Source organism: Bison bison, unplaced genomic scaffold (genome assembly GCF_000754665.1).
Source record: "Bison bison bison isolate TAMUID 2011002044 unplaced genomic scaffold, Bison_UMD1.0 scf7180017864116, whole genome shotgun sequence".
Classification (NCBI taxonomy): Eukaryota; Metazoa; Chordata; class Mammalia; order Artiodactyla; family Bovidae; genus Bison; species Bison bison.
Window position 1 is genome coordinate 925,182 of NW_011494688.1, and position 23,533 is coordinate 948,714.

Below are 23,533 nucleotides of genomic sequence, written 5' to 3' on the forward strand. Positions count from 1 at the left end.
ATAACCAGAGATGTTTTCTCTGGGAGTTAGAGATTCATTTGCTGAGTTACGCTGCTCGGTGATGACTTTGGTTCTTTAACTGGTACACGGGAGATGGGCTGTTGTTAACCCAGAGAGGAAAATCGTCTTCAGGCTAAGATGGGGGGGAGGGGGATTTGTATTCCCCTGTAGAATATACTGGAAAGAGATTCAGTGTAAGGATCTTATGACAAGCTTTTATCACTCTGACTTTTAATTAAACCTTGTGCATCTGCTGGAAACAAGTGCTCTCTCTCCAGGTCCTTGGCTGCTGGTAAAGTGCTGGGCCGGGAGGGCTAGGGTCGGGGATGGCCAAGGGATTTGGTTGTGGTGGAGGGTTTTTAAATTTTCTCTCCCATGCTTGAACTGGCACATTCCATCCTCCATAAATGAAATGATTTCTGTGAAAACTCTAAAGATAGTAAAAGTATATGGTGTTAAAGAATGTTAGGAAGGAAAGTCTTTTTCTTTGACCCTGATCAAATACACAAGATGTCAAAAGCAGCAAATGCTTCAAGCTGCCACACTGCAGATGCCAGGCTGTTAGAAGCATGTTCTAAAGCGTTCACAAAGCCTTTATCCTCTGCTTTCTTTTTGACAGTTCCTCTCCATTACCACGTCATCATGTTTTCTCTCTTGTGGGATAACAATTCGTCTTAGTACTTTCCGAGTGATCTGTATAGGAAGCAATAGTGAAAAGGAGAGCTTTTTCTCTCTTCTGTTTCAAGAACTGACACTATAGCAAACAAATAGAAAATCTAAACCCAAGAGAAGCATGAAATCCCGTTGGTGATTACTTTTCTGGTGATGAGGTTGCCTTCTTCATCAGTAAACTGTTCTTCTGTGACAGATTCACCAGGAATGGTTTTTGCTTCCTCTCCCTAAAGGATGTGGCATAAAGATTAGCAATAAACTAGATGCATAGATCTCCACACCTCTCCATACACCACACACATGCTCTGTGGAATTTTAGAAAAAGAAGGTATAAAACTCTACTTGCTATTCGAGGGCAAGGGGAGAAGACTGACTCCATGGAATTATTTAGCAGTCAACAACATTCAAAGCATTAAACCTCAAATACATATAAGAATGATGGTTAGCAACAAACTCCAAGAAGGAAGAATTTGAAAATATGTAATCATACAATGCAGTTATACATCGATAGACAGACAAAAAGGTTTTATTTGTTGAAAAAAGATTTAGCTAATGATTAGAGCTCTAATTAGATTATTTCACTTTGAATAAATGTTTCTTCACTAGTTCTACCAAATCTCTCATTTTGGTGGATTGCCTTGTATCTAATTTGAATCTTAGTTGGGGTATTATATTAATCACTCTTTGCTTAATTTAAAAATTCCTTTACTGAGGGTAATATGTACATTTTTTTCTAGTACTGTGAGAAAAGTTGAGAGTACAGAGAAAACCTTATTTTTTTCTACACTTAGCCTTTCATAAGTTGTATATGCTAATAACCATGTCTGATGAAGTACATAGTTTCAGAATATCATCTTTAAGTGAAGGAACCCTCTGTGATGACTGATTAATTACTTAAGGAATGTTATGATGGCATCTTTCAGGTAGTGACTGCTATCTGATTTAGAAGAGGAAATTGTCAAGGTTCTTCCTCTGGTGAGTTAAAAAAAGGGAATCAATTCTTAACTTGCCAAGGTGGCCTCATATTTTCCTGCTAATAGCTCAGTAGATTTAGATGGTTCCTTAATACCTATTAGCTTTATGATTATATGATAAGAAAAACCACTCAGAGAGCAAAAATAGGACTGTATTTATAACACATTACCTTCTTCACTGGTGTCAACATTAGGTCAGTCTCACTTAAGAGTTTTGGGGAACAAGAACAAACACCTTAAGTGCAGACCCACTTTAGAGACCTGCTGACCTGTAGTAAAACTTCTTGTTGAAGAGGTGACCTGGGCAATGCAATAGTACTATGTACTATAGTTACTGTACCCTGTACTTTTTTCTTTTTTTTTTTTAAAGGGAAAAATGGCAAATCTTGATGAAGACAGCTGAGTTTCTGGGAGAGTTAGGATTCTAACTCTTTTAATGTTACGGTCATGGGAAAGGTGGTAGTTCTGAGAATTTTGCCAGTGTCTGCCGATGGTGAGAAATTCTATGATTGTTTTTATTACAGCCCGTAGAAAGGAAGTTCTGGTTTAAAATAACAAAGACTAACTGAAATCTACCTTATTTTGCTAACAAAACTCTGTTTTCTTTTTTTTTACGAAGTGACTTTGTTTTCTTATAAATTGTGGGCTCATAGGTCATGCATGGGATATTTGACTCATTTTACCTCACTGGAGTACAGAGATGGGATGAAAATAAAACAAGATGTTTCTTGTTGTTCATGCTTGTTTAGTTCATCTTGAACCTTGTTTATGACTAATTTCATTTAGCACAGTTAAGAGAGGGAAGGAAATAGAAAAATGTGTAGAGGTGTCCTGCCTGAATGCACTAAAATCTGTAACAAGTTCTTAAGGAGTATTACTTATGTTTTGCACCATTGGTCAAGAGATACTTGGAATAACAGGCATGTCTGGCCTTGGGGTACAAAATGAAGCAGGGCAAAGGCCAGAACACACTGGTCAAAGCAAATATCCTTTTCCAATGACCCAAGAGATGAGTCTACGTATGAATATTACCAGATGGTCAACACCATTATCAGATTAATTATATTCTTCGTAGCCAAAGACAGAGAAGCACTATACAGTCAGTAAAAACAAGACCTGGAGCTGACTGTGGCTCAGATCATGAGCTGCTTATTGCAAAATTCAGGCTTAATTTGAAGAAAGTAGGGAAACCACTAGGCCATTCAGGTAAGACCTAAATCTAATCCCTTATGATTATACAGTAGCGGTGACAAGTAGATTCAAGAGATTAGATCTGGTAGAGTCTGAAGAACTATGGACAGAGGTTCGTAATGTTATATAGCAGGCAGTGACCAAAACCATCCCAAAGAAAAAGAAATGCGAGAAAGCAAAGTGGTTGTCTGAGGAAACTTTACAAATAGTTGAGGAAAGAAGAAAAGCAAAAGGCAAAGGAGAAAAGGAAAGATATACACAACTGAATGCAGAGTTCCTGAGAATAGGAAGGAGAGATAAGAAAGAGTTCTTAAATAAACAATGCAAAAAATAGAGACAAACAATAGGATGGGGAAGACTAGAAATCTCTTACAGAAAATTGGAGAGATCAAGGGGACATTTTATGCAAAGATGGGCATGATAAAGGACAGAAATGGCAAGGACCTAACAGGAGCAGAAGAGATTAAGAGGTGGCAAGAATACACAGAAGAACTGTACATAAAAAAGTCTTAATGACCTGGATAACCAGGTTAACCTGGATAACCTGGATAACCAGGTCATTAAGACTTTTTAATGTACAGTTCTTCTGTACAAGGATAACCATGATGCTGTGGTCACTCACCTAGAGCCAGATATCCTGGAGTGTGAAGTCAAGTGGGCCTTAGGAAGCATTACTACGAACAAAGCTAGTGGAGGTGATGGAATTCCAACTGAGCTATTTCAAATCCTAAAAGATGATGCTATTAAAATGCTGCACTCAATATATCACAAATTTGAAACCTCAGCAGTGGCCACAGGACTGGAAAAGGTCAGTTTTCATTCCAATTCCAAAGAAGGGCAATGCCAAAGCATGTTCAAATGACTGTACAATTGAGCTCATTTCACATGCTAGCGAGGTTATGCTCAAAATCCTTCAGCGGTATATGAACTGAGAACTTCCAGCTGTCCAAGCTGGGTTTCAAAGAGGCAGGGAAACCAGAGATCAAATTGTCAACATTCATTGGATCATGGAGAAAGCAAGGGAGTTCCAGAAAAACATCAACTTCTGCTTCACTGGCTACACAACAGCCTTTGACTGTGTGGATCACAACAAACTGTGGAAAATTCTTAAGAGATGGGAATACCACACCACCTTACCTGTCTCCTGAGAAACCTTTATGCAGGTCAAGAAGCAACAGTTAGAACCAGACATGGAACAACGGACTGGTTCAAAATTTGGAAAGGAATATGACAAGGCTGCGGAAAAGGCAATGGCACCCCACTCCAGTACTCTTGCCTGGAAAATCCCATGGACAGAGGAGCCTGGTAGGCTGCAGTCCATGGGGTCGCTAAGAGTCGGATACGACTGAGCGACTTCACTTTCACTTTTCACTTTCATGTATTGGAGAAGGAAATGGCAACCTACTCCAGTGTCCTTGCCTGGAGAATCCCAGGGACAGGGGAGCCTGGTGGGCTGCCGTCTGTGGGGTCGCACAGAGTCGGACACTACTGAAGTGACTTAGCAAAGCATGACAAGGCCGCATACTGTCACCCTGCTTATTAAACTTTTATGCAAAGTACATCATGTGAAATGCTGGGCTGAATGAAGCACAGGCTGGCTGTTTTCTCCCAGAATCAACATTGCCAGGAGAAATATCAACCTCAGGTATGTAGATGATACCACTCTAATGGCAGAAAATGAAGAGAAACTAAAGAGACCCTTGATGAGGGTGAAAGAGGAGAGTGAAAAAGCTGGCTTTAAACTCAATATTGAAAAAACTAAGTTCATGGCATCTGATCATACCATTACTTCATGTCAAATATAAGGGGGAAAAGTGGAAGCAGTGACAGATTTTACTTTCTTGGGCTCCCAAATCACTGCAGATGGTGACTTCGGTCATGAAATTAAAAGACACTTGCTCCTCGCAAGGAAATCTATGACAAATCTAGTGTTAGCTGCTCAGTTGTGTCTGACTTTTGTGACCCCATGGACTGTAGCCTGCCAGGCTCTTCTGTCCATGAAATTCTCCAGGCAAGAAAACTGGAATGGTTAGGTATTCCCTTTTCTAGGGTATCTTCCCAACCCAGAGATCAAACCCATCAAACTACACTGCATATTAAAAAGCAGAGACAATCACTTTGCTGACAGAGGTCAAGGCTACATTTTTCCAGTAGTCATGTAGGGATGTGATTGCGAGAAAGACTCTTGAGAGTCCCTTGGACTGCAAGGAGATCAAACCAGTCAATCCTAAAGGAAATCAGACCTGAATATTCACTGGAAGGACTGATGCTGAAGCTGAAGCTTCAATACTTTGGCCAGCTGATGTGAAGAGCCGACTCCCTGGCAAAGACTGATGCTGGGAAAGACTGAAGGCAAAAGAAGGGAGCGGCAGGGATGGTTAGATAGCATCATTGACTCAATGGACATGAATTTGAGCTAACTCTGGGACAGGAGTTAACAGAGGAGTCATGGAGTCCATGGGTTGCAAAGAGTCAGGCACAACTTAGCACCTGAACAACAACAATGGTTGGTTTTACACATTTAGGAAAAAACATTATTTTACAAGTAAAGGCTTAGAGGAACCAGAAAACTCAAAAAAGGTCATGAAAGATTTCACTATAGTTTAAACATGAGTAAGTGAGATATGTTTGAGGTAACTACTGGACATGTCCAGGTCCTTGAGTGTTAAGACAATTCCAGGATCCTAGGAAAATCCATTAAAATTGCCACCTATTAGAGATGGTTATAAATTGACTCTTCAGTGGGGAAAGATGCCAATTTTCAGACACTCTCTGAAAGACATTTCTAGTAGGTATATTTATAAGCACAGAAAATACATTTAAGTATATTGATTTATATTAATAGCCTTAGAAAAAAGCAAAGTCTTGTTTATAAATAACAAGCAATATAGGTTGATGAGATCTGCTGTGGTATGCAGGCATTGTTTCCTACTGAAAATTCATACTATTTATGTATAACTAAAGGTAAAGATACTTATCTTAATCTTAAATGGGCACTAAATATGGTCAACTAGTGCCTTAGTAAGGTCAAAACGAGTTGCATGATTATGTAAAAACTCACTAAATTTGGAGAATGGATTAGATAGTAGTTAATTAGATAGACTGGAAAGTTAGTAAAGTGTCACAAAATACATGTAAAAATTTTTTTTCATCTTTCATTTGTCAGGTACATCAGAGGCTCTCTGAAGTTCTTGAAAATATTTGTACTTTTAAGTAAATAAAATTTCCATGCTACTTTTGGTAATGGCATTATTTTTGGCAATATCTCCACCTACTTTTTCCTTGCCTATTTCAAAGGAAAATTAGAGCACATATAGTGTCACAGTATCATTCCTGGTAGCCACCTTTATGAAGACTAGCTGTACTTCCCTTTGGAAGTACTGCATTTTAGGATTTCTATTTTTCTCTTCTCTCTCTCTATATATATTTATATAAACTTAGCAAATTGCTAAGCAACATGTATAGTATAACCCATTTTCATATTCCTAGAAACCCACATTCTGGGGATCTATGTACATGTATATTCTGTGTACACATACATACTGTTATAGGTATATAAAACAATCTGAGGCTTGTGAATAACAGTTACCTCTGGTAAGTGGAATGGATATGTTGAACTTTTTTGTACTTTTGAATTGTTTGGTGGGGAAAAACACACATTTAAATGCTTGTTTTGAAAATCAGTAAAATTACTCAAAAGTAGAAATAAAAATATAGTTGAACTATATAGTAAAAATTCAGTTGTTTGAATTTTATCAAAGTTCACAATGGTTTGAATTAAAATTTTTACCTATGTAATCATAGAATTTGCTGAGCAAATAATATAAACAAGCTCATAGAGACTGGTCAGTTTACTTAAACTGCTTCCAAATTTGAAACCACCGTGATATTATATATGAATAAATGAATATACTTATAAAATTTAAAAATCCCTAAACAAATGGGAGAGTTTAAGTTCATTCATTTCTTAGGGACTTGAGAATATTAAACAAAAAATATTTAAAAATTAGAAAATGAATTCACATATGAAATGAAAGAGAAAAATCATAAAATTATGCTTTCATCCTCTTTACTATACAACTTGAATGGCTATAAAGACAGATTTGCCTAGACCTGAGGTAACGGAATCTACTGTTTCCATTGGTACTTCCTGGCGAAAGCTAGCTCTGGAAGGGGGGAGCAACTCTCAAACAGTTATCAGCTCTAGATTCTAAGTGCCGAGGGGATTACTATAGCAAACAGTGTAAATATACTGGTTCAGTCCAAGTTGGACAGCCTCCATAAGTAGGTCAAATTCCTGGCATTCCAGCCCCATCAAACGGTTTCCAAGAAAAATAGCCTAATGCTGTCTCCTTCTGTACTACTGGAAAAGTCTAAGTGACCAAGTGCCTAATTGAATCTAGGAAAAGTTACTCCCTTTCATTTTGTCCTGGAAGAGAATACAGTATTGTGGAAAAGGCAGGTAGAAGGTGCGTCACTAGAGGGCCAGGGGTTGGGTTCTGGTTCCAGAATTTTTAACATCCAGCTGAGTGATTTTGGGTAAATCAATTCATCTCTAATGCTTGGTTTTATCATCTAGGAGAAGAAATAATTTTAGTCTCAATGACTCCTTTAGGTCCTAACATTCTCATTTTATGTTTTTTTTTTTTTTTTTAAACAGAGATGGAGCCCATGTGACATTTACCGTGTCGTACTTGCAGTCTCAAGCTCCTTTACATTATGAAGGTACGAGTGTATGGAATAAAGAGAAAAAGCAAAAGAAATGTGTTCTTTTTCAAGGGCCCCCAAAATCTGATCAGAAAAAAAGTAACCAGAAAGATTTCTATATATATAGTTTACAAAGATTTTTTGTTATACCTATTATACCTTCTAATTATAATTATAGTTATTCTTTAGCTTTTGGGTTTTCTGACAAATATAAAAGACATTTCTCAAAGCTTGTTTAAATGATTCCATTATTTATACAATGACCTCCCCATTTATAAAATCCATCTTCTGATGATTCCACTCAACCTCCCTAAAATTACACTGACTTCAAGGAGTGAAGATTTGGAGAGCACACAGTCTCCTGTGTTTTATGAAGCCTATAACATCATAGTGTATTTCAGTCTTTTAAACTTAAGCTCTTAATAAAAATGTTTATATATATATATAATTATATGTTACACTTAAATATATAAATAATTCATGCTAACAAAATTACTTAAAAGCTGACTTGCTAGTGCATGTCTAGAATTTTAGGAGACCAAAATAACCCTCATTGACTTAGGGAGGGGGTTGATGTTCCTATTTTTAGTATTCTCCAGAGTAAAACTTCTCTACATTCTCTCCCACTTTTTATGCAGGATTATGTCTATTTCCTTCTGTCATATGTACAGGAGTCAAATTCTCTACTGGGCAGCTGTTATAAATGAATGAGGTGAATTTGATGCAACATGAGTATGTCGTATGTTAAGCATAAAGCCATTATGTCTGGTTTGCTTTGTCTAGATGTTTTACTTTAAAATAGTACTTCTTAAAGACAGTAATCATGGGACTAGCAAAGCCTGAGCAGAATAATGGCAGAATATTCAGAATATGTCCTGAAAAAACAAATTAAATATTTCTTCCCTTTAATCCCAGAAAATGTGTGGAAGGTATCTTTATGAAGTATCTTTATGAGATTATGAGGACTTTATCGATATCTAGTATATTTGCAAGCATATGACCTGCTATCAGTAAGTAATTTGGCTTGCCTACGTGGAATTTTCAAAGACGTGATGGCACCTATTGAGCTCGAGGTTGATTTGTGGATAATTTAGGATTTAGACAAGGACTTATTTTCTTCTCCGATGTTTCCAGAGTATTAGAAAAATTAGACTAGAGCAGATTTCGCATATTTGCTTCTCTTCTTTCATCTCATCTACCTGAAAAGTATTTATAAGCAGCAGGATTGAGAAGTTGGGGATACGTAAGCCGACTTCCCTGCCTCTCTTTTGGGTCTCCAGACACTTTGGAAATGGGTGATAAGTTTGGTAAGTGGTTTTCAATAGATACTTCCTTTCCTTTCTTTCTCTTCAGAGCTGCCAACCAAGGAGCCTCAGGTTATTTGGACCATATTCAAAGGCGTGTATTGAAAATGGCTTCCTAGTTCTCTGCACTCAAATTATTCTAACATCAAGAAAGATCTCTCTAAAGACATAGTAATGAAGATAAACAGCTTACTGCAAGAAGGAGTCTGTGGGATCGCCCATGAACAAGGTCAGTACTTCAGAAGGCCTTTGTGGGGGAAATCAAGATTTATTCATAGTGTTCAGTTGTACTCGAACAGGGTGGAATTACATTTTTCACTTGCAGTAAGACTTGCTTCCCCTACTTAAAAAAATACAGCCTGATTTTTTTGTATGTCAGTCAAGTTAAAAACCTTATTTCAGGAAGTTTTGCTTGGTTTACATCGTCTCACATACATCTATGCCAGGCTATAACACTGAATTCTTAGTCACTGATTGATTGAGAAGAACTGATTTTAACTTAAAAACTGGGAAGACTGAGAAGGGAGCCTTTTCGTTCTTCTCTTTCTTCTTTATCTTACCTCATACTTCATAACAGCCTCTGGGATTTCAGTTGAACATTGCATTTGATATGAACTATTCTCTCACCAAGATAGAATCTTTGTTCACACACAGAACACTTCTCCAAGGAAAGCAGGATACAAATGCCAAGAACTCTCAGATAAAATGACAACTGCCACATGTCAAACACAGGCCTAGACAGAATACTCACTACCATGCGACGTGAGTTTGTCCTTTCAGTGGTTGTTTTTATCAGTTTTCAAATATGCCAACACACACAGCACTGTTTAGTTACCAAGCATGCTGAATTTTCCAAACCACAAGGAAGGTTCTAGTAATACAGCATTGCCCCACACTGATCTAGCTTTGGGATACCTTTATAATCAAACGTCGGCGAATAACTCGGGTAGTGACTCTCCGTTCCTCCTCCGAGCTTGAATCACTCTCACTGCCTTTCAAGTCCTGATAAATGCATTTTTAGTATAATTTTTACCATCACATTTAAAAATAAAAGACATTCTGAGAAAGGAAATCAAGAAAGAATTACTTTTTCACTTGCTAGATCTCCCTCTAAGGAAAATCATGATGTATATTTGTGGAAATCTTAAAAAAATTTAAGTGGAAGGAAATTTTGAGTAGGATTCTAAATGAAATTACTCTGTATACGTATGGCTGCTGCTGCTAAGTCGCTACAGTCGTGTCCGACTCTGTGGGACCCCTTAGACGGCAGCCCACCAGGCTCCGCTGCCCCTGGGATTTTCCAGGCAAGAACACTGGAGTGGGGTGCCATTTCCTTCTCCAGTGCGTGAAAGTGAAAAGTGAAAGGGAAGTCGCTCAGTTGTGTCTGACTCTTAGCGACCCCATGGACTGCAGCCCACCAGGCTCCTCCATCCATGGGATTTTCCAGGCAAGAGTACAGGAGTGGGGTGCCGTTGCCTTCTCTGATATGTATGTATATATGTGTATAAATATTAGTATAAAGTATATATAAAATATATATATTACTTTGACCTTTACCTGCATATATATACTTATGTGTATATATAAATGCAATGCATATATAAATGCATAAATATACATATGCAGGTAAAGATCAAGATAGTAAAATTGTGAGTTCTTAAAAATAACAATTATGGAGACTTTGGCATCAGAAACGACATACATGCTACTAATTGTTAGTTTGGGGAAACAGTATAGATTTAAAACTAGTTTAAAAATAAATATTATACATTTGACATGAATGTATAACCTTACAATTAAGGCCATCTTTGACTTGATCTACAGAAAAAGGCATAGTATTTCTGATTTTTATGATATGTTATTTTGAACATTGCAAAAGGTATACAAATATATCAGCATGATTTGCACCTAATACACAACTGGAACTCAGTAGATGTTTATTCCTGTATTCAAATGAAAGAACGTAAAATAGGTGAAAGCCTGAGGTGTTATTTTAAAGAAATTATATGAAATTAAAACAAACATTTCACAGATAACTACAGATAAGAATATGGTAATTATACACAATATTAATTTTTAGGTGATAAGAATAGGAATAAGGAAAAACTACTAAGTGATAGAGTCATAAGTCAAAGGGAAAATTATCTTCAGTTTTTACTTAAATGTCATGGTCCAGGAGTACATACTGAATAATTTTTTTTCTAAATGTTAATGGAAATGATTTTAGTATTTTGTTTTCTAAGTGTACTAGTTATGCCAAATCTGATAGTCTCAGAGATAGAAATTGTAGCTAATATTGGTAAAAATAGGGAAAAATATGTAAAACTGTTAAAGGAGGCATAAGTGTTAGCAAAAATTAATGAAATATTATTCAAATACAATAGATAATAAAGTAGGCCATTTTTACCAAAGGTAAACTTACCAAATATTCTAAAATGTTACAGTAATATCAATCTTACCTTTGTAGGAAATTTCATCTGAACAAAATACCCTATTGAATAATATGGTGTCAAAAGGAAATAGTTTTTAAGTTACTTAGTCCTTGCAAAGATACTGACTGATACATTGCCTATTACTTTAAAAATTTTTAAGAAAAGGACCATGCATTCTGGACACTTAGAATGATCTAAATATTGTGAAGGGGGGGGGCTTACAATGGCTAAAAAATGCAGAAAAAGGTAAGACAGATTCATCTTGCAAAAGCATTACTGAGCATTCAGCGATTAATAGATTAGATGAGGCAGAAGAGAAAGTTAAACCTGAATTATCCATATGCAGAATCTTAGACTGGGGAAGGATTTTCACTGAGATATTTAAAAGCAGAAGAACATATCTTAATGTAAACATTAACGATAAAGCTAGATGTCAATTATATCATAATCCTATCAAGAATCATCTGAGACCAGGCCCTCAGATAAAGAATACGTGGCCATTTGGCTAATGTTTGTTCCATTTTTCTCTGTGCAATCTCTGCCAATATTAAGGTGAAGGGTAGAGAGGAGATGGTAGTAGAATCTTGATCAGGATTCCTTTTAGAGAATTCTCTTGGGCAGTGGCACAGAGGGTAACTCGGAGACCAAATGGAATTTTTCTGAGTACTCCTTGCCATGGGTTGCTGCATGGAAAGTGGTGGAAAGTAGCAGAATTTTACCTTGTAACAGCAGGCAGTCATCCGTGTAAGAGCTGCACCCGGTCTTTTGACCTGATTTTTCAGGGGACAAAAAGGGGGCTGTTTTCTGAGATCATACATCCGATGACCTAGTTGGTTGCTATTGTACTATGGTCTAATCACAGAAGAGACATCCTGAACATCTTCGGATTTCTTGAGAGGTCAGACTCTTATCTTCTGGAAGCTTTAACTTCATTATGAATTGCTATACTTCTGAAGACATTTTGCACTGGGGTAGGACCAGTGACCAACACTAAAGGCACAAACTCACTTATAAGAAATCGCAAAAACATTTTTTAACAGTGATTATTTTCCATTACTGATGAATTCAGCTGCATTTCCATCCAGGGTTAAGCCTTTCATTTTCAAATGAAAATGGTTCCCCAGTGGGCAATATGTAGGCACATGTACATACATAGAAATACTTACATTTATATTGTCATTTGATTTCAGAACTTTCCTATCAATTTCTAATGGGCTTGTGCAGAATACATTTTCATCATTAAAACATCACTATGTAGCCCCTCCCATCTATAGGTCCTCACTATAGTTTGTGGGCTCATTTTAAAAGGGAACATGCTATCCAAAGTCATACTGCTTAAATATACTGAGAGTTAACAAAAAGGCAGAAATCAATACTGAAAACAACACTTGTCAGGAAGGAAATGAAAGAAAAGCCCAAGAATTTTACTTCCTTTCACTTTCCTTCCTAACAAGCAGGAAAGTAATAAAAAAAAAATAGCCTGCAGAAGGGAAAAGGAAAGGATATGATTAGTTAATAAGCTGATAATTAGCTTTTAAGTGGTTAGGAGTTTACTAAATTTTTCTAAACTTAAAATTAATTATGGATTCATTATTTTACAGAAGATTTTTTTTTCTACCCAAAACACTGTAGAAGATCTTAAGTAAACTTGATGTTTTATGGAAAACTTCAAATACTACTATTCCAAAGACATATAACTCTCAATCTATGTCTACTGCGTAGTTCATGAAAAGACACAAAAATTGAGACAGCAAAAAGCAGTCAAAAATGTAGGAAACAGAACTGATATTAATTTTCTTATATCCATCTATGAATCATAATTTCAATTAAAATTTTTTTAATGTCTAAAAACACTTATCCTCAAAGAATAAAGAAATATTATTTCTTGTAAAGAAATAAATAATATAAAGAAATCATATAAATACTAAAAGCAAGCAAATAATTATGTGATGGTAAGGTTTTTAAATGATTAAAAACAAATATTAAGATAATTATCAACTTAGATATAAAAGTTATTAAAATGATACTTTTAATGCTACATTTCTAAATGTCATCAATCAACAGTAGTATACCCACCTCATTTATTCTTGAGAACTGTGTTCCTTCAATTTTTAAAAAACCCTTTCAGGCAACAGAACTTACAGAGCTCGTAGTTGGGTCATAGGCTAGCAACTCTTTAAATTGTGTAAAAGAACCAGTGAGGGAGAGGATAATTATCCTCCATCCTCAAGAATGAAGACAAGTCAGGAAATCTAAATCCCAGACAGAATTAATATTGGATCTTAAGATACTTACTACTTAACATCCCTGTAATTTCCCTTCTGAAAAATGGCTAAAAAGATGTTTATTCCTAATGAACGAAGATATGGCAGCACACATTTTACTCAGTACTTTCTTCACTCCCATCATTAGTGTTACCATTTTTGATCACATATTTATAATTTGGAAATAGTAAAGAATATCGGGCCCAGTGCTACAAGATTATCAAAAAAATGGAAGAGTCAGGACTCTGAGATTAAATGAGAGCACAGTAGAAGACTAGATGACGTACCTTCTGCTCAGACCCATTGGACCCCTCTTCTTCATGGAGGTTAAGCCGTGGCTTGCCATCTGCAGGAGAAGTCCTACTCATCTTTTTCATACTGACAGGCACACAGGGTTTAGGTTCTTCTATTACAAACTTGCTGGTTTCTTCTAGAGCCTTCTGATACGCTGCTAGTGATGATGCTGGTTCATCAACACGACCAGATCCTTGTATTTTTGGTTTCAGGGTTTCCTTTGCACTCTGTTTCCCTACATCATTTTGGGATTCTGGAAAGTAAGATTTTGTCTTTGCTTCTGGAGTGACTTCTGCATGGCTTCCATTGGCTTCAAATTTTCCAGGCTCCCCTTTGAGATAGGAGGTAATGGAATCTCTACACTGGTCAGGGCTGCAACAGAGAAAATGTGGAAATTTACAATGGTAACATATGACTGCAAATGGGCTTCCGAGGCTCTGAATTGTCAACAACCATGTTTTTAACTATTTTTGAAGACATATAATAGAAAAGTATAAAAAATCCGGTTATTGGATTTCAAACTGCGGGGGTGCATCGTGGTAGGGGGTGAGGAGATGATACACAGGCTCCGGGCTTCCTCTGCACTCCGATCTGCAACCTGGCTGGCTGTGCTGCCACTGTTTTTGTTTTAATTGAACTTCTACAGCCCCTTGGCTTCATGGACATACCCGGAGTCCCAGACCCACCAACCTAAAAGAGCTGGGGATCTCAAAATGCTTTTCTATTATCACCAATGAAAAATCTGATGACAAAGGACAAAGTGAATTCCCGTGATGAGAGTTCTGGTATCCCCAAGAACCCTATGTTCCAGTCTCCGTGTATGTTTCCAATTGTGAATTTTACCGTCATGCTTTTCCAGACATGGAATGCTCCTGAGAACCTGACTTGGATTCTCAGTTTTGTCCACTCCTGACCTCTGCTGACTCTCCTTGGTGATCAGGGTGTGGGTGCTCACCCGGTGCTTCTACTGCCTGTGAGAACTGCTTCCCTTTAGATTCTTGAAAATCTTTCTCTTCCATTACTTTCTTTTAAATTGGGTTTCTAAGTTTTACTAGTTTCAGTATAGACTTTCTATCTTCTAGTTTGTATATTGTTTTCAGCCTCTTCGATTATTACCTGTAGAATTCTGAAGACAGTAAAAGCGGAGCAGTGTTTTCTGTGTAATATGTATATTATGCGTGTGTATGTGTATTTCTTATAAATCAGATTCTGAATAAGCACCTTTCTCAAAAATATTAATAGCAATCCTATTCCATATGTTTAAGGACAGACACTCCCAGCATACTGTAAAGACTCTATATGATAAGTAACTCTATATGATAACTCTGTATCTAACTCCTAACTATATCTAATTTCCTCTTATGCAACTATAAATTATGTGACTATATCTGAACTCAGACATCAAAATTAGTACTATATCTTGTCTCCATCGTCTCTTTTTTGTAGGCTGAACATAGAATTCATTGATGTTACAATTTTTCAAAAGGAGTTTTGTGAAATCTTCTTTGCAAATGTCTATACCCTCTTTGGGAATTTTTATTGAGCAAGCAATATGAAAATATTAAATATGATTATAAGATAAACTTAACATCAGTTCTTTTTATCTGGCTTATCACTAGTTGCCACTGAAGTAAAATATAGTTTAATCTGATGTGTGTAGAAAGAAAAATAATGCTAATTATTACTGAGAGTCTATTTGCATCGGTCATTGGGTAGGTATGCTACAGGCTTTCTTTTTCAATCTATAAACCTGTTTGAGGAAAGTAGTATTCTTATCTTTGAAGCCAATTACAGTGATGTTCTTAGAGCTTAGAAATTAAAATCGTAAAGTGCAGAACCTAATGATGGTGGGGTCTGAACCAGTGTTTGAAGGACACTAGCTCTTACCTTTCTACAGGAAGGCCACTATAAAAAAAGACGGCTTCATGATTAGGGAATTACTTTAGTTATAAACAAATTTGTATCATCGCAGTATTATTGGGGGTAAAGAATTACATATTAAGTAAATGTCGCTTAGTTGTGTCCTACTCTTTGCGACCCCAGGGTCTATACAGCCCATGGAATTCTCTAGGCCAGAATACTAGAGTGGGTAGCCTTTCCCTTCTCCAGGGGGTCTTCCCAACCCAGGGATTGAACCCAGGTCTCCTGCATTGCAGGCAGATTATTTATCAGCTGAGTCACCAGGGAAGCATATGCTATGTTGCAAATTATCTAAAATATTCATGTAGAAAAAGAAAGGATATATAAAATGTTGTTTTTCTTCGTATGATAAGGACAGATGATTTTTTTTGCTTCTCTGCATTTTCTATGACATTTAAAAACAATATGTAAAAGAAATTCACAAAAACCTTTCAAGGCATGTATTATCCCAAAATTGAAATGGTAATTTTAGAAAAAGAGTAACTGCTAAAAAGCATATATTTAAAACAGACTATTGGAATTTCTTGGCAGTGCAGTGGTTAGGACTGTGCGCTTTCCCTGCCAAGGGCCCGGGATTGATCCCTGGTCAGAGTATCCTACAAGCTGTTTGGCGTGGATGGATGATGGATGGATGGATAGATAGATAAATAGATAAACTAACACGTAACCTTCATTTCACTTTCCTTTTTCTGACCCAGAGCCATACCTGTCATCCAGTCGATCTAGTAACCCACCAGTTATTCTTCGAGCTTGAGCAGGGGACTCTAGGTTTCCACTTAATGTCTCGTTCTGCCAACCTGTAATTGAAGACATTTCCAGTTCTTCTTGCTGAACACGTTTAAGAATAGCCTGTACTTTTTCTTCTGTCATCTCCTCAGACTCTACTCCTTCTTTAAGTTGGATGTCCTCAAATAGAGATTTGAGTCTTTCTTCCGTTATCTCCTCATCAGGACCAGATTTTCCTTTCTCTTGCTGTTCAGAGCTTACTCCTACTTTTCTAGTCTGCTTCAATGGCTCTGCTGGTTTAACATCTTTTGGGGCCCCAGCCATCCTTCCGAGGTATTGAGGATACTCACTCAGGCATATATTCTCCAACTGGCTCTCATCTACATCCACTGCTTCAGGTATTTCTGTTAAAGGCATTGAGTCTTCAAGTTTGCTGTCTTCTAAGGACGTGTCTTCTGCAGTTACAACTGGAGGTCCATCTGCTGAATGCTCTATGTTTCCCTGGGAAGGCACTACCCCATCACTCAGTCTACTGGGGGTTCTAAGGGGAGATTCTATGCTAGAGAGATCACTAAAATAATCATCTTGCTGGAAAGGGGTGGGAGGTGTGTAGTGCAACCCTGTGGGAGTTTCCAGTTCCACTTGAAGGGAAGGATAACCTATGGAAGACAGTACATTTGGACTGACTGAAATGAATTAGAGCACATCAAACAGAAACACATGGAATGACTTAAATTATATTAGTTATGAAAATGTATGATGGATTACAGAACAATGTTGATAAATTTATTGGTTTAATTCAAATACTTGTAATATAATGAAATAAAAGACTAGTGGCAAACTATAATAAAATAGAATACTAGTTAATTAAGATATAAATTGTTTCCATTGATTTTGGTCATTTTAATATAGTAACTTACATTCACAAATTTAATCCAGTATAAAGTCAGCTGTCATTATGTAAGATACATTTATTCCATGGCCAAATTAATACCTTTCTATCAATACTCTTTGCATGCAAAATCCACATTGTGGTGGACTGAATACAACAAACCATAAGAAACCAATTTTTATAATTACGTATAACTTAAGAACTGTACATAAGAGCGATGCTACTGAATTCTTAACTCTTACTTATTTCATATAAAATTTACAATAAAGAAAAATGAATTTAATCTTTGGAAAGAAATGACTACTAGATTTTAGAGCAGTAGCACTGTGGAAAAAAATCTAGAAAGATGTTAGGAAAAGGATTTCAAAGGCAGATAAAGTAGAAAAGACTCCATGTAAACTTTTCAGGTATCATAATGTGACAGAGATGAAAAGGTTTTGTATGTATGGAAGTCTTGGTGAACTTGGTGGCAGGGACCCACTCAGAACCACGAATCAAATAAAGAGAGAAAAGAAATGATACACAACAGACAGGAGGAGAACCACTTGCAAAGAGCCTTTGAATGTTCATGACAATCCTGTGAAACACAGAGGTTTACTAACCAGCCTACGCAAAGGGGAAGGAGGGAGCAATTCCCATGTTTTAAACCTTGCTGTGTGTACTAAGGCAGTTATTTTTCTCCTTCAGCAGAGAGAGAAGTCAACAATGGTCTGGTCATGGTGAGGAAAGGAAGTTTCACAAAAGTTCAGCAAAGAGGAGAGACAGGAAAAAAAGGCAACCAGGCACATTTTCTGACTTATTGGTCTGCAAAACTGAAGTATAATTTTTCCATTAGTCCAAGGTAAATATCAATTTAGCTTTGGCTGTAAATTCAACTTGCTATAGGTTTTGAACATTTTTTATGTTATGGTCACCCATAAACCAAAATGTTGTTGAAAATTTGTCTAAGATTACATGAGGTTTATAGTCTGCACAAATAAAGTTGACTTCATAAACATTCCTAAATTTCCCTAAGAATTTTAAAAATAGGGAATGTAAAATACTAAGATGTAGGAACAAGAAAGTCCTTATAAATTTAATAATATTCTGATTCTAAAATGTTAAAATTAAATGAGACTTTCAATTCCATTGAATACTTTGTTTTCTGATGATATTGTTTATTAGAAATACTTTTCTTAAATTTCCCAATAAAGAATATTAAAATCTTCTATAAATTGTGGTTTGGCAATAATTCAACCTTTGATATAACACTGGTCTATCTTTATCTTGTGTGCAGGGAGTCTGGGCACCAATACATGGTCTCATCTATAAGACAAAGCCTTGAAGAGAGCTTTTCTCCAGGTTCTGTAGTATTTATAAACTTAAACCACTTTTGACATTATTACCCTCATGTTTATGTTACGGGGATAACAAGGTACACTTTAAATTTTTTTACTGACTTTAGTAAGCAGAAACTTTCTAAGAATTTTGAGATCTTTTGTCATATGTGCAGATTTGTAAGTTACTGATTATTGGCTAACTTTTCTGTTTAAAAATGGGAAAATCATCACCATATTTTTCAAAAATTGAAATAATAGAAAAATATCTCTAGCTCCTCTTCTTGCCTCCACATAATCATTTTTTACTCAAAATTCATTATAGGAATAAATTTCCATTTATGAAGGTAGATGAGCATTTTGAAAAACATATTTATAATACTTTTCTTAATACTTTGATGAAAAAAAGCCTCAACTTACAAAGTGAAGGAAATGACAATATTATTATATAAATTAAGCTAATGTAAAAGAGGAATTATTATGTTATTGGCGACATCTATGCTCATTGAATTAGGAAGTATGCTACCTTATTATACACAATAGATAAGGTTTTGCCAAACAAAAAATGGCATCCTATGAAGTTAAAATAATGCTAAATAACTAAAACAGCTTTTTGAGTGATATATTAGCCTCTTTAAGCACATGCTTAAATAATTGGTTCTCAAAACAGTAATTAAGCATTTTACTTAACAATTTGTATAATAACCCACAATTTGATTTTACCCATATAGGAATAGAAGAGTCTTCTTGTGTTTTAGGTTAATGTAAAAAGTGACAAATCAGCATGTTCTCTAGATATTAAATTCTCTTCCATTTGGTCATATACTTGAGATACCAACTCTTTCAGTTAACTTAGGCCTTTATACCTCATTATTTGTATTTTATATAACAGACATTTATCAAGTTTGTTCTAACAGAGTGTTTGTTTGCAGACTGTGGCAGAGAATAAGCTGTGAAAATGAGAAATTAAGTCAAGCAAATCACAATTTAGTTGGTTTTACATGACTACTTTGTCCTACTGCACTTTCAAATTTTACCAAATGATTAAGTAAATATGAACACTAAATTCAATTACCATCCACGGGGTCATGGAAAACATTGTTCTCATCTGCAAAACTTCTGGTGCCTGAAATATTTCCATAATCAAATATTGGTCCTTCTAGCAGAGTCACTATATCTATTCGATTAATTTTTGTCAAGACCGAAGTTAAGGCATCAGCTGAAAAAGGATGAAAAAAAAAAAGGTTGAAAACCTGATTACATTATTTTCTTTTACATCCTCACAATATTCATATGAAGGCATGGCTTTCTTGACCCTCCTGACATTTTAGATCCTCCTTACTCCAGCTCTGCAATATTCACTATTCAGAGGACTCAGAAAGCTCATAGTTCTAGGGAAAGATGTTAGGGTTTTAAGAAGCATTTTATGAAGCTGTGTGTGATGGCAACAACATTCATTCCATCTTGGTAAGGTGCAGAGCAAATGGGCCTCAAGAGAGCTAGATTCTTTTAGTTATAAGGGGAACTTATAAAACTTTAAACACTTTCCTCCCATTAGACTGTCAGAATTGGTCACCTCTGTACTTGATGCTTACCATTTTAATGCCTTACTAAGGTCAGGCTGACTCAGGCAAGCTCACAGTAACTGCACATTGTTGTGGGTTTGCATTTGTCACAATATACACCACTCTCTTTCCCTCACCTCAGCAAAACTAAACCACCCCAAACCCCAGAACACTGGAGAGTTCTCTGCCATCACAGAGCAGGCTGGATGAAATTATTTGGTCCTATCCTTCTATTTTCCTGCACATCCATTTCTGGCCATAGCAGTAACGTCACAGTCTTTCCCACCACCACCTCATAACTGAACAGCTAGAATTATATTTTCATTTTTCATGGTCACAGAACTACAGACAAAATGTAAAAATCCCCTACTGCTTGCTTCATAAAAAGCTCCCTAAAGACAGAAGTTTAGAAGGTTAGCATGAAAGTAAACAAGTATAACTTCAAAAGACTTGTGATTATTTTATGATCACTGTGGTTTTCTTAACAATAGGGTTATCTGAAATATTAGACATATGCAGTTTTGAAAGTTAAAGCAATATAGTTTCAGCATACTTGTAGCATTTTTTCCGTCTCTGGTTACCCATTTTTTTAATAACATGAAGCTTTGAGAAATTAAAGAATTTGGATTTTCCACACGTATTTGATTGATTTCATCCACTGAAAAATTCAGTTCCCTTGCCAGTTCTGTAGAAAAGAAAAAGAGTTACTAAGATTTCATGTTATACTTTTATCACATATATTTTATAAAAGTAATGCTTAAATGTCACCAAAAAAAAAAAAAAAAGGGAAAAGAATTCTATAGTAAAACCCAAGTACAGCCTTGGGCATTAATCTTTATATACTTGATTTCACAGCAAAGTAGTGATAATACACAGGCTGTGACTTCTCTCTCTTGAGGTAATTCCCTGGTTATAATCAGATTTCTTTTGGAGATCATTTTATAAAGATTCTTAATCTGTTCAAAGAGGATGTTGATAGATTCTTTTAATTTAGCCAAATTATTATCTGCAATTTGAAGCAAACTTCATGTAAGATAGGTGTGCTAAGACGCTTCAGTCCTGTGCAACTCTTTATGACCCCATGGACTATGACCCACCAGACTCCTCTGTCCATGGGATTCTCCAGGCAAGAATATTGGAGTGGGTTGCTGTACCCTCCTCCAGGGAATCTTCCTGACCCAAGGATCGAACCCGCTTCCCTTCCGTCTCCTACATTGGCAAGTGGGTTCTTTAGCACCACCTGAGAAGCCCATAAGACAGTTAGGGATCTACAGTTCATAAACATGCCATAAGAGAAGCCAGTAGGGTTTTTCTCTAGGCAATATTCATGAAATAGATCTTTTCCTCACATAATACTGTATTCTATATGCCTTCAAGTTTCATCAGTGCCGCTTGGGAGGTGAAATGACTCAAAGCCAGATCACTGTCTATGATATGCAGCCATTTGTGTAAGAAATAAAAGGGAGAGAAGCTTTCTGTCCAACTAAGTGTATACAGCCATACACTCAATCTTGTAAATGCAGATAGTTATCCCTGGAAGGATACACATGATATGAATAGCTGCCTTGGGGGAGTGAAATTTGGGAGTCAAAGATGATAGGGAGACTTACCTTTCAGTGTATATTTTTTGTACAATTAAAAAAATCTGTCAGATGTGTATTAGCCTTAAGTGATTATAAAAAGTAAGAAATGGGAAAATCCATGGAAAAAGAATTGGCTGAGATTCTATCCTGCTTAAGAACCTTTCCAGCAGTTTGGCAAAATGTATTCAGAGGCTCAAAAAAGTCTATATCCTTTGGCCAACTGATTTAACTTCTAGAAATCTACGGTGACAGTACACAGGGTTGTAGACAGTTATTTACATACATGAATGTCCACTGTAGGCTTGTCCTACTCAAAAACTGAAAACAGAGTGTGTGTTGAACAAAAGAAGAGTTAATTAATGCAGTGGCTGGCAAACTGATTATAGCCTTCAGCCTTTAGGGTGCTTCTAGAAATGAAACTACATCTTATTAGAGCAGAACTTAGCCTTAATATATGGGATACACATTTTCTCTTCCTTTTACCAACAAAAAGCAAAACCTGAATTTATTTCATGATTCACTAGTACTGACAGCAAAACACCATTGTAAAGTATGTGTACTGGATGTTACTTATCCATTAAACCAAGATCAGAAAGAAATAAAAAGAAAATTAATTGTGTATAGAACATTTTCAAAATTATTTATAAAAAAAATCAAAGTACATTGTTCCTTGTTAACAGGAGTTCTGAGGGATGGATTTAAATTTTGTCCTTCTAAATGCTAATTTTCCTAATAACCTTCATTGTGTATATGGTAATTCAAATTAGAAAAGTTAACTTTTTTAAAGTTCCTTATCTCTTTGTGTCTTAAGGACAGTAATCCTTATTGTCCTCATGACCAAACCATATCCTTTGTCTAGAGACTCAGTGAAGAGCAAAGACATTGTCACTGAGAATTTACAAAATTTATGACTTTATGTTTCTTCTTTATTTTCATGTCACATCTCCAAACGTTTACTCTGAAAAACTAAGGACTAGTTTTGCTTAAAGAAAATAAGCTAATAGTTATGGGCAAGTAATACTACAAAACCAACATTAGCTCCAGGACATTTTCAGATTATAATGTCCAGTGTTAAAATATGCATGCATGCTTAGTCACTTCATGTCTGACTCTTTGTTACCCCATGGACTATAGTCCAACTCTTGTGAGTCCATGGACTGTAGCCACCAGACTTTCTCTGTCCTTGGGGTTCTCCAGGCGAGAAAACTGGAATGGGTTGCCGTGCCCTCTTCCAGGGGATCTTCCCAACACAGGGATCGAACCTGCATTTCCTGCATTGCAGGAGGATTCTTTATTGTTTGAGCCACCCGGAAAATATAAATATTATGTTCATACATATTTATACATGATGAACTGCTATTAATTCTTAATAGTCTGCAAAGGATTACTCAGATCCCCTGTTTTTTCCAGAGCTCCACTAGATTAGGTCAGTAGCAGTGTGCCTTAGGGCAGGGCTTGGCAGAAGGAGAGGCGTCCTTTTAATGAAGAGGGTGGGTGGCACGAGATTCAGGGCATTGGAAAAAAATAATTGTAGGTGACCTTTTGTGCCACGATCTAGTTTCATAACCTCCCTTTTGACAGCATAGATAATTACTTCCTTGAGAATGTCTGTCCCTGATAGTATGCAAGATGACTTTAAATATGACAGTAATTAACATTTATTTATGTTTAACTTTTGGGAGAAGGCAATGGC

General features: G+C 36.3%; 1 protein-coding gene across 5 annotated transcripts in view; it reads right to left on the bottom strand.

The window, feature by feature from the left end:
- ANK3 (ankyrin 3, node of Ranvier (ankyrin G)) overlaps window positions 1-23,533 on the bottom strand; it is a 381,124-nt gene that overhangs the window by 20,410 nt on the left and 337,181 nt on the right. For 3 of the 5 annotated variants that reach the window (XM_010839394.1, XM_010839395.1, XM_010839397.1), the window contains 9 exons: window positions 20,811-20,942; window positions 19,768-19,911; window positions 16,835-17,143; window positions 16,465-16,555; window positions 13,832-14,210; window positions 12,000-12,050; window positions 9,764-9,850; window positions 816-899; window positions 634-693 (listed from right to left, as the gene is read on the bottom strand). In XM_010839394.1, coding sequence (XP_010837696.1) covers window positions 634-693; window positions 816-899; window positions 9,764-9,850; window positions 12,000-12,050; window positions 13,832-14,210; window positions 16,465-16,555; window positions 16,835-17,143; window positions 19,768-19,911; window positions 20,811-20,942 — 1,337 coding nt within the window. The remainder of the gene's footprint in view (window positions 1-633; window positions 694-815; window positions 900-9,763; window positions 9,851-11,999; window positions 12,051-13,831; window positions 14,211-16,464; window positions 16,556-16,834; window positions 17,144-19,767; window positions 19,912-20,810; window positions 20,943-23,533) is intronic. The other 2 variants (XM_010839398.1, XM_010839396.1) reach the window with 2 other exon arrangements.